Here is a 12,535-nt window from a genome sequence, read left to right as displayed (position 1 = left end):
CAAGTTGCTCAGTCATGTCTGACTCTTTGCAACCCCCTGGACTATACAGTCCATGGAATTCTCCAGGCAAGAATACTGGAGTGGGTAGCCGTTCCTTTCTCTAGGGGATTTTCCCAACCCAGGGATTGAACCCAGGTCTCCCACGTTTCAGACAGATTCCTTACCATCTGAACCACCAGGGACGCAGTCTTTATCTGACCAAATACTTACCTTTATCAGTTTTATAGGGGCTTCTATGATGGCTCAGATGGTAAAAAAAAAAAAAAATATATGCCTGCATTGGAGGAGACCCTGGGTCAATCCCTGGGTTGGGAAGATCCCCTAGAGAAGGGAACGGCTACCCACTCCAGTAATCTTGCCTGGAGAATTCCATGGACAGAAGAGAATGGAGGGCTATAGTACACAGGATCACAAAGAATCAGACATGACTGAGGGACTAACGCTTTCACTTCTTTCATCAGTTTTGTTTTCATTTTACTAATGAGTATCTTCTTACTTTTCCAAGCTCCCACTGTCTAAAATTCAGATTCTGGGACCTCAATACTTGTCTAATGGTATCCGTGCACTGCTCATATGTACACGACTTTAACGCCTCTCTGTGTGCACGCGTGCTATGTTGTTTCAGTTGTGTCCAACTTTTGCAACCTTACAGACCACAGCCTCCCAGGCTCCTCTGTCCATGAGATTCCCTGGGCAAGAATACTGGAGTGGGTTGCCAGGCCCTCCTCCATGGGATTTTCCCAACCCAAGATCAAACCCGTGTATCTTATGTGTCCTGCAGGCAGGTTCTTTACCACTAGCACTACCTGGGAAGCTCTTACTGCCTCTTTAAGCAGCTCTAACTACGAAACAGTCTTCCCCTTGTTAAAGAGGCAGACCAGTAAGTGGTGACACAAATACTACGGGACCAAGTACCTAGGCCTGAATCCCTTACTGACTGGAGACCTTGATTCCATTACCCAACTTCAGTCTTCTCATCTGGGAAAAGTGGATGGTAATAGTACACACTTTACAGGGCTGTTGAAAAGGATGAAATGAGTCAATACATGTTAAGTGCTGGGGACAGTGCCTAGCACATAGGAAATGCTATAAAGTGTGGGTTAAGTAGATAAAAATTCATGAATTCTGTATGTGCAAGTCAAGCTGGCTTCATCAAAAAGAACTTTTTTTTTTGGCTCTAGTTTGGAGATGAGCCTGGAGTCAAGGGCTTGAAAAACATCATCAGGTCACTGACTCTTATTCTCTATCTTTGCTGTGTTTTCCTTTGCTTTTGCTTCATTCTTAGCAGATCCTTCCCTCCAGGACAAACAGCCATGGCCACCAGCAGCTCCAGGAGACCATTCCACTGGCTCAGCAGCCCCAGCAGAACAAATATGTCTCTCACCCAAGAATTCCAGCAAAGGTCTCACATGAATTCTCATTGACTTGGCTTGGGTCCCAGGCTCTCCCTCCTAAACAGTGGGATATTCTGATTCTAGGCAAGGGAGAAAGCAAGGGAATTCCAGAGAAACATCAACTTCTGCTTCATTGACTACACTAAAGCCTCTGACTGTGTAGATCACAACAAACTGTGGAAAATTCTTAAAGAGCTGGGAATACCAGACCACCTTACCTGTCTCCTGAGAAACCTGTATACAGGTCAAGAAGCAACAGTTAGAACCAGACATGGAGCAATGGACTGGTTCCAAACTGGGAAAGGAGTAAAACAAGGATATATAGTGTCACCCTGCTTATTTAACTTACATACAGAGTATATCATGTGAAACCCCAGGCTAGATGAATCACAAGCTGGAATTAAGGTTTCCAGGAGAAATAGCAACAATCTCAGAGATGCAGATGATAGCACTATAATAGCAGAAAGTGAAAAGGAACTAAAGAGGTTCTTGATGACAGTGAATTCTTGATGAGTGAGTGAAGTCACTCAGTCGTGTACAACTCTGAGACCTCATGGACTGGAGTCTTCCAGGCTCCTCCATCCATACGATTTTCCAGGCAAGAGTACTGGAGTGGGTTGTCATTTACTTCTCCAGGGGATCTTCCCGACCCAGGGATCGAACCCAGGTCTTCTGCATTGCAGGCAGACACTTTACCATCTGAGCCACCAGGGAAGCCCTGGTGAGGCCCCTGATGAGGGTGAAAGAGTGAAAAAGTTGGCTTAAAATTCAACATTCAAAAATCTAAGATCATGGCATCCAGTCCCATCACTTCACAGCAAATAGATGGGGGAAAAGTGGAAACAGTGACAGATTTTATTTTCTTGGGCTCCAGAATCTCTGCAGATGGTGACTAAAGCCACGAAATTAAAAGTTGTTCACTCCTTGGAAGGAAAGCTATGACAAACCCAGACAGCATATTAGAAAGCAAAGACATCACTTAGCAGACAAAGCTCCATATAGCCAAAGCTATGGTTTTTCCAGTAATAATGTACAGATGTGAGAGATGAACCATAAGTAAGGCTGAGCACCCAAGAATTGATGTTTTTAAATTGTGGTGCTGTAGAAGACCCTTGAGAGTCCTTGGACAGCAAGGATCTCAAACCAGTCAATCCTAAAGGAAATCAACCCTGAACATTCACTAGAAGGACTGATGCTGAAGCTGAAGCTCTAATACTTTGGCTACCTAATACAAAGAACTGACTTATTGGAAAAGACCTTGACACTGGGAAAGACTGAAGGCAAAAGGAGAAGGGGACAGCAGAAGATGAGATGGTTAGACAGCATCACCAACTCAATGGGCATGAATCTGAGCAAACTCTGGGAGAGAGTAAAGTACAGGGAAGCCTGGTGTGCTGCAGGCCATGGGGTCACAGAGTCAGACATGATTTAGTGGTTGAACCACAACAACAACTTGAATCCACTACTGCTTCCAAGGGTGAATCTCCCCTACAATGTGTGGGTATCCTCTGACCATGGAAGAAACAAGGATACGAGATGGGGGACAGGAGAGTTGTGAACTGAGGGACAAGGAGAAGTCCAATGTCCCTGCCCATCTATGGTTAAGGGTGGCTGAAGACATTCAGTGGGCTCAGGTGAGGGACTATTTACCAATTTCTATAGAAAAATTTCAGTATTTTAATAACCAGTACCACTGTACACACCATTCAGATTATCAGCCTGTTGATATATATTGATTTAAATTTATCACATTAGTGGTGTTATTTATAATACCTGTTCTGCATTGGCTTTTCTCCTTTTGTCTTCTCTTATTATTTCTATTTTTCTCTTATCACCTTTAAGTACTACATTTCATTTCTATTTTTAATAATTATCACAGAGATAACTTTTTATTATTCTTTAATTTTCATTTTTAACTTCTTGAAGCCTATTAATAATCAATATATTCAGTTTCCTCTTTGATAATACAAGGGCCTCAAAATATCTTAATTCTACTTAACCCCAGAATCTACTTACTGTGGTATATTTTAATCCTTCATATATTTTTCAAATCCGTAAGATATTATTATTACTACTGTTTTTTGAAGATAACATTTATTAACATTTCCACCTTCTTTGTTCTTCACGTCTTCATGCTGCTTTATGTTATAATGAGATCATTTTCTTTTTCTTGAAGTACATACTTTACAATTTCCCTCAGTGAGGTCTTCCTGAATATTTTTATTTTGCTTATTTCATAAAATACTTTCACTTCATTAGCACCTTTTCAATGCTGTTTAATATGTCATTAGACACAACATTTGTAATAATGTTGGTTATTGTAGTTTTCCTTTCTAGACGTTCTTTTTGATTTTAATAAAATTTGTTCTGTCATTTTTTTATAGTTTCCTATTCATTGCAGACATCTTCCAATCTGATTTTCAACTTAATATGTAGGATTTTTTTCTTTTAAGAACGTGTGTCTGATCATTCCAATATATGGTGTCTTTTGAGGGTATCTTTCTGCTGTCTATATTTCCTGTTTCTTCTCATTCATGGACTTCCCTGGTGGCTGAGAGGTTAAAGTGTCTGCCTGCAATGCGGGAGACCTGGGTTCGACCCCTGGGTTGGGAAGGTCCCCTGTAGAAGGAAATGGCAACCTACTCCAGTATTCTTGCCTGGAGAACCCGATGGATGGAGGAGCCTGGTGGGCTACAGTCCACAGGGTCCCAAAGAGTCGGACATGACTGAGCGACTTCACTTTCATTTTCTTCTCATCCATGATGTCTGTGCCTTATTATTTTTTACTATGTACTAGACATTATACAAAAAATGATCTGCATAATTATTTGAAGCCGAGGATGAAAGTGCCTTCCACTACACAGGATTTGCTTTTACTTCTTGCATGTCTGGGATTACCATAAATTAAGAATAATGCTCAAGGTTCCCTGGAAGGTCAATCAAAGTGCAACGCAAGCTGCAGTTACTTGTGAGGGCTCATATACCTATGGTTCACATTTACCTTGAGATGTAGTCCTTTGAGGTCTCAGCTTATTTTGGGGAGGCCCTACCCTTACATCCTAAGTAACCCTGGGTATTGATTTCTTTTTCCCTTGCCCCTGCTAGACTATCAAAACCAATTTTCAAGTTTGTTGAACTTAGCAATACTCACAGCAAAAATGAAGCTTTTGTACTCATTTCTCTCTCTGGATTTCCACTTCCCCATCATTCTCTTCCTGGCAAGTTACTACCATGTCAACTCTTTGATGGCTTTGAAGGTATAATTATTTACAACCAGCTTTGAAGCTGTTTCCAGATAATCTAGAATTGGTCAACCATTATTGGAAATAGGAAGCCATGTAGTGTCTTCCTTGGCACACAGCAGGTACTCAGTAAATGATAGCTGAATTAGTTGAATTACAATTTCCTAAACATACTCCCTTGTTTTTTTCGTTTGTATCAGAACTATTTCCTATTCTTAAAACACATAGAATGCCCATTAGAACAAACACCACCTTTTCCTCAAATTTATTCCTATTGTCTCTACTTTCCTAAATATGAATCCTATTTCTTCTCCATCTGAATCCTCACAAGACCTGGTCTGTATCATTCTCTCAGTACTTAACTAGATAAAAATGTTTTAATATGCTCTTTATTGCTCCTCCAGATTTATACTTTCTTGACATTCCTGGGCTTCTGAAGAATTCCCTCATGTCCTGTCTAGCTCAGCATATATTACAGATTTGGGTGGGTAGGTGGGAATATTATATCCAGTACTATTATATCCAGTATTATTGGATAATATAATGGATAATTACCCATTATTATCCATTATATATCCATTAATATATTAATATTATATCCAGTATTACTATATTATATCCAGTACTTTTAGGTGTGAAAGTCCTGAGAAGAGAGTCTCTGAACATTTATTCTTCCCTACTGCTGGAAGAAGGATGCAGCCTATTTTAAAAAATCCCTTATATTTGTACAGCACTTTATAATTATTAACAATAGGGCGTTCTCACATACTTGCCTTCTACTTTCATATTCACTATCATCATGTGGCAGATGAGAATCAGAGGGCAAGAGAGTAAATAATATTACTGAACAGAGCCACAAAGTCAGAAATGAAACCCAAGTCTTCTTTCCCCAAGCCCAGGGATCATTCCAGGGTACTCAGCTGCTTCCCCATATTATTTGTGCATTAGTCATTAACGTGCAATAACACCTAAACTCTTTGGAAGCATACATTCTATACAAGAAAGCATGTGCAGTACAGGCGTTAGGTTGCAGGCAACAAACAGAGGGGTTGGCTCTGAAGGTACTTCATACACACCTCTGGAATGAAGGTTTTCTGCACCTTGGTCTTCCTTACCTCACAACCTTGGTTCCATTTCTCATGACTTGCATGTCCACCATACAGCCCCCAGTAACATAGGCGGCTAGATTCAACTCTGAGAATTCGGCCTAGAAGAGAAAGCAAAACAATAAGGATTCACAAAATACTAGGGATGCCAATGACTCGAAACATTTATATGTGCCAAATATACATTTAAATCTCATGTGAAATTAGTAATATTATTTATTTCCCTTTTTGAAAGATGAAGAAGCTGAGATGCAGAGAGGCATGGGGACACGTCCATGGTTACATCGCTACTAATCTCTACCTCCTCGAAGGTGGAAGAAGGTACTCTAACTCTAGGGGAGTGGACAGGCAGGGGAGAGAGAGATAGGAGGTAGTGGTATAGAGAAACTCCATAGTTACCAAGAGAGGGGCAGAGACAAGAGATATAAGCAGTATTATTTTTTTTGGTCCCCACTAAGGAGTATTCTTCATGTTTATGTACCAACTACAGTGTCACATTTGTGTTTTATTAGACATTTCTGTATCCTTCTAAGTTCATCTTTTTGTTGGCTTATTTGGTTGAGCAAGCTTTAAAAATCTCTGTTGCTATTCCTATAGAATGTGTGTATGCTAAGTAGCTTCAGTCATGTCTGACTCCATGCAACTCTATGGGCTGTAGCCTGCCAGGCTCCTCTGTCCACAGGATTTTTCAAGCTAGAATACTGGAGTGGGTTGCCATGCCCTCCTCCAAGGGATTTTTCCAACCCAGGGATCGAACCTGCATTTCTCATGTCTCCTGCATTGGCAGGTGGGTTCTTTACCACTAGCACTACCTAGGAAGCCCTTTCCTATGGAATACATCCCTCCTACCAGATTATATGCTTCTTGGGGGTAGTGACTTGATGTTATAACCATTTCCTAGGTTTGCCATAATAACAAAGTACCCCCACTAGGTGGCTTAAACACAGAAAATAGTGCTTTCTCACAGCTGTGGAGGCTACAAGTCCCAAATCAAGATGTGGGCAGCACTGGTTCTTTCTGAAGGCAGTGCAAGAAGGCTCTGTTCCAAGTTTTTCGCATTGGCTTGTAGATGGTCACCTTCTCTCTGTCTCTTATCAGTATGTTTTTCCTCTATGCAAGTCTCTGTAGCCATTCTACCAGTAATACTGGATTAGGACCCACCCTACTGACTTCACTTTAACTTGATTATCTCTGAAAAGATCCTATCTCCACATACCTGTGTCCAAATAAGGTCACATTCTGAGGCACTGGGCCTTAGGAGTTTAACACATGAATTTTAGGAGACGTAATTCAACCTGTAACCCCACTCTAGAAAATGCATACTACTACACTGACTTATACAGAAACCAAAAGCTATTTCTTTGGATTTAATGAATAAAAATAACTGCTCACATACATGCAACACTCACTATGTGCCAGGTACTGTCCTAAGCATTTTATACGTATGAGTTCATTTAATCCTCATACTTGTCTACATGAAAAACCAAGGCAGAGAGAGATCAAATAACTTGCACACTGTCACACAGTAGGTAGCAGAGCCAGGATTTAACCCCAGGCAGTCTGGCTCCAGCCGGTCTTTTAACTGCAGCACCCCACTGTCCCCACTGTTTAGCTAAATAAGGCATTAGGTGGACTGCAACTGGGAATTTTAGGGACCTAAAAATAAACCACTCAAAGAGAAAAACAAGTTTACATTGAGGGGAAATATCATTTCATGGTGATATAAATGTATCCCCTTGGAATCATTTACCAGAAATTATGACCAAAGACCTAGCTATCTTCCCAGATGGCATTAAAGCAAATCCAGAGTGCCTTTGTCTCTTGTTTTAATTAATAACCTCATTATACTGTGGAAAGGTGAAAAGCAAAGACCTCTGTAATGAGGCCAGGTTGGTAAACAGTGGTAATGACCCAGTTATTAAATCTAATGCCTTAAAAATTCAGCCCATCATGTTCAAGATATTTCATTGGTTAAGATTACAAAGAAGAATTAGCGAGAAAAGTTGCTTGCGTGGAAAAAAAACAAAGTTGCAACACAGAATTGCTGGGCACAAGATATACGAAGAAAAGGAGTGAGTCAGAATCTTGGATGGTAAAATCTCCAATTAGATGGCAAAGACCCAGAGGCTATCTTGCTGCTTAAATGGAAAGAGAAATACCTGGATAGAAGACACCCTCGGGCTTGGATATACAAGTCAGAAGTTCATCTGGTTCAGATCTGAGTGTCTGCAGTTGTCTCCTAGTCATAGTTTATGAGTAATTTTAGGAGGTAGATTCCTGGGTTATAGGGCAGCAAGCCTCTGCTAGATCAAGCACAGATAGCTGGAGTAGCAAAGAAACGACACTTTCCAATTTTATCTTTCTAAAAATTTCAACAACCATGAAAATGAACATAGAAGTATCCAACCATCTCTCCTTCAAGACAGCAGGATGACCCTGCTGGTAGAATCCTAAATATCAGGGCCTGGAGAGCTCTCATAGACTGTAGTGGTTAAATGGATTCCCCTAAAAGATATGTCCGAGTCCCAACCCTTGATACCTGTGAATGTGACTGTATGGAAACAGAGTCTTTGCAAATATAATTAAGGCTCTCAGATACTGGATGAGAGTGGACCCTAAATATAATAAGGTGTATTTATAAAAGAAGAGAAGGGGAGACAGAGGGACCCAGGAAAGAAGGCTGTATGAAGATGGAGGCACAGACTGGAGTTACACTGCCCCAAAACCAAGGAACAACAGGACTTACTAGAAGGTGGAAGAAGCAAGGAAGCACAGTATTCAGAGGGAGTACAGATCTGTTGACACCTTGATTCCAATTTCTGGCCTCTGAGAGGATAATTTATTTTATTTTAAGCCACCAAGTTGTAGTAATTTGTCACAATAATCCTAGGAATGTAATAAAATAATTTTGGAAATTGGATCCAATTTTAGTATTGCATGCAAAGCTGTCAGGGTTCCAAGAATGTCAACTGGTTTAGGTAAGGCTCCTGTATCCACTTCAGCAAACACATACTTAAATGCATGTATACACACACACACAAAATAAAGCACCACTATGAGAGTCATGTTTCTGCATTTTCTGATGTAAGTTAACCTTTTGACCTCAAAGACATTTTGGTCCCAATTATTTCTAATATGATGTCTCTTTACTATATACTAGGCATGCTGGTATAGATAAATAAATATTCAAAGCAACTACATTTAAAAGTAACTGCTCAACATGTGATGATTTTGGTCCAGTTACTGACTGCTTAGACTCTCAGTTTTGACATCTCTAAAATGGAGGCAATGATATCAGTGGTGAGTGAAGATTCAAGATAGTGTATATGAGACACCTAGCACAGAGCTGAGACATACATAGGAGGAAGATGTCTATAAACAGCTATCAGTATTATATTCAAATATTTAACTGTCTTAGTGAGAGTAAATTGAAATGCATAAAAAAGGGTATAACCAGAAAAAGGGAAACCTTTTCAAGTATTTATAACATAAACAATTTTTAAAATATGAAGGCATACAATATAAAGAGTAAAGATTTCTCCTTAATTAGGTCCACAATGGAGTAATAGGGACTATATTTACACTCTCATCTTAAACTTGGAAAGCCAGACAAAATACATTAATAGTTTTCAGACACTGAACAACAGGCATTGTAGGACTATGACCTTGCAGAAAGGAAACACATGAAATTACCTGTGACTGCCCTAGCTGACTGCCTGGAGGCAGTTTTCAGGTGTAGGAGAACACAGTCAGTGCCCGTAGTCTGACTAAGCTGAAGAGACAAATGTTAGAATTCAGGGAGACTGAAGAAGGCAATGGCACCCCACTCCAGTACTCCTGCCTGCAAAATCCCATGGGTGGAGGAGCCTGGTAGGCTACAGTCCATGGGGTCGCGAAGAGTCGGACATGACTTAGCGACTTCACTTTCACTTTTCACCTTCATGCATTGGAGAAGGAAATGGCAACCCACTCCAGTATTCTTGCCTGGAGAATCCCAGGGACAGAGGAGCCTGGAGAGCTGCCATCTATGGGGTTGCACAGAGTCAGACACGACTGATGCGATTTAGCAGCAGCAGCAGCAGAGGTGGCTAGAATTTGCAGGGCAGAGTAAAGATACAACTGTACAGAAAAAGGCCTCCAGGCAGATCTGTGAGTCTTTGGCTGCGTACTGATATGAGCATGCACGAAAGGAAATTTCTCAGGGCCAGTAACAGAACTATCAGAAAAGAGTAGACTCGTACTCCATAACACACACAAGGCTGGGGATAGTTCGTGTTCTCACCAGGTAAGTGTAAAGACTTTGTAGCAAGAGTCGAGTTCTCAAAAATTTAGTAGTGGGGCTAAACGAGCCCTGGATCACAGTGTGCTCTGGATCTAGGATGATCAATTTGTCCTAGTTTACCTAGAGCTTTCTCAACTTTGCAGAAGCTCCCCTCAGTCTCAGTTTTTCAAATTTGATGAAAACTATAAACCTACAGGCCTAAGAAATTTAATGACTCCCAAGCAGAAGAAATATGAAGAAAACCATACCAGCGTACATAATAATCAGCTTACTAACAAACCAGTGATGAACAGAAAACCTTCAAAGCAATCAGAGGGGAAAAATATACTTTATATCAAGAGAGGCAAAGAATGACAGCTGGGCTTCCCTGGTGACTCAATGGTGAAGAATCCACCTGTCAATGCAGGAGACACAGGTTCAATCCCTGATCTGGAAAGATCTCACATGATTTGAAGCAACTAAGCCCATGTGTCACAACTACTGAGCCTGTGCTCTGATGACTTTTTTCTTCAAAGACTTCTTAATTTGAATTAGAGTCAAGTTGTTACAGTCTGCCATGCCTGTAGGCACCTCACTTTCACTTTACATTTTGCCATAAAAAGTACATTTGTAAATACTCTTGGACTTGGAAGGAAGTCTGTTCCTTTTGTGTCAGTGCTTCTCAAGGTGAATCATTGACTGCAAGACAATAGTATGAATTATGGGAGTTCATCACACATGAAGAAGTAGAATGTGTAACAAGAACACAAAGATGGAAATGGAAATGTACTGCTAAAAGGTCCTTACACTGTATATAAAGTGGTATAACATTATTTAAAGATCAGTTCAGTTGCTCAGTCATGTCCAACTCTTTGCGACTCCATGGACTGCAGCACATCAGGCTTCCCTGTTCATCGCCAACTCAGAGAGTTTACTCAAACTCATTGATCTTGATTAATTAAAGCTATTATAAACCTTAGAAGAATGCCTCAAAAAAAGAGGGATAGCTAAATTAAATTTCACAAATTTTTACAGATTGATGGATCTTAATTGATCTGTGCTTGCATAATCAATATCAACTTCCCAGATGGTGCTAGCGGTAAAGAACCCACCTGCCAACGCAGGAGACATAAGAGACATGGGTTTGATCCCTGAGTTGGGAAGATCCCCTGGAGAAGGAAAAGTCAACCCACTCCATTATTCTTGCCTGGAGAAGCCCATGGACAGAGGAGCCTGGCGGGCTACAGTCCACAGGGTTGCAAAGAGTTGGACACAACTGAAGCAACTTAGCATGAGCAATTAATATCAAGATGAAAATTGGTAACAATTCCAGCCTCCCTGAGTACTCTGTCAACTTCAATATAACTGACATCAACTTTCACACCATGATGCTACCACTTGGGTATCTTCTATTTCTATAGCTTAGTTTTGTATGTTCTTGAACTTCATATGAATCTCAGAGTATATACTCTTTGGTGTTTGCATTTTTTCACTCATCACTATATCTGCGTGCTTCACTCATGCTGTTGGGCTTAGAATAAATCATTTTATTTCTGTGTAGGGCTTCAGTGCCTGCACAGGGGTGTGTGCTAAGTCTCTTCAGTCGTGTATGACTCTTTGTGACCCTATGGGCTGTACCCTGCCAGGCCCCTCTGTCCATGGGATTCTCCAGGCAAGAATACTGGAGAGGGTTGCCATGCCCTCCTGTACAATAATACATTCATTGGTTCTGCTGATGATGGACACCTGGACTATTTCTAGTCATTGGCTATTAAAAAAGCTGTTATGCCCATTCTTCTACATCTATTTTGAAGGACATACACTCTCATTTCTTTTGGGTATATTCCTAGGAGTGAAATTATTGGGTCATGGACACCATTGAAGACAGGCAGGTTTTCACAGCAGCATATGTAAGGTCTTTGTATTTTGTTACACTTGCTAAAACCGGGTGTGGGAGGTTTTCAACACTGATCTCAACGATACCTGAAAATGCTGGACTATCCGAGTTTTTCTGTTCATGACTTTTATTAAGCATTTGCATGGAGGAATCAAAGAATAGTGGAAAAGAAACTGGTTTGAGGTCTGGGGTCAAGGGATCTAAATTTCAGATTTAGCACCAACCAAGTGTATGGCCTTAGGCAAACCCCTCTTTCTCTCTCCACTTTAATCCTCTTCATCTTCAAAATGAGTTATCATCAACTGAGTCAATTATGTCCATGGTCTGTTTCATTTTCACCTCTCTTTCTTAACCAGTGTCTCCCAATGATCATGGAACGAAAATACTATTACCACAGCATACCTTATGAAAAAGAAATGCCAAGCAATCATACTTTTATTAGAAAGCTGTTTACCACTTTATATCCAGTTCCTGGTACACAGGAAGTATTGAAAACATACTTGTGGAATGAAGTGTTATTTTTATACTTTGTAGATGAGTGGACAACTACAATACCTACATATGCTAAATAATTCACCTTCTGAAACTGCCCCACTGCCAGATCCACTAGACCACAGCAAGGAGGAGGGTGGTTC

At 40.6% G+C, this 12,535-nt stretch overlaps 2 protein-coding genes across 5 annotated transcripts in view; one reads left to right on the top strand and one right to left on the bottom strand.

Annotated features, from left to right (window-relative positions):
• Positions 1-12,535, bottom strand: part of SYN3 (synapsin III) — a 491,622-nt gene that overhangs the window by 395,723 nt on the left and 83,364 nt on the right. For all 3 annotated transcript variants that reach the window (XM_027541855.1, XM_027541857.1, XM_027541856.1), the window contains exon 4: positions 5,752-5,843. In XM_027541855.1, the coding sequence (XP_027397656.1) occupies positions 5,752-5,843 (92 nt within the window). The remainder of the gene's footprint in view (positions 1-5,751; positions 5,844-12,535) is intronic.
• LOC113892684 overlaps positions 1-12,535 on the top strand; it is a 30,425-nt gene that overhangs the window by 7,506 nt on the left and 10,384 nt on the right. The window lies entirely within an intron of this gene.

Source organism: Bos indicus x Bos taurus, chromosome 5 (genome assembly GCF_003369695.1).
Source record: "Bos indicus x Bos taurus breed Angus x Brahman F1 hybrid chromosome 5, Bos_hybrid_MaternalHap_v2.0, whole genome shotgun sequence".
Taxonomy (NCBI): Eukaryota; Metazoa; Chordata; class Mammalia; order Artiodactyla; family Bovidae; genus Bos; species Bos indicus x Bos taurus.
This window is presented reverse-complemented; position numbering and strand designations above follow the sequence as displayed.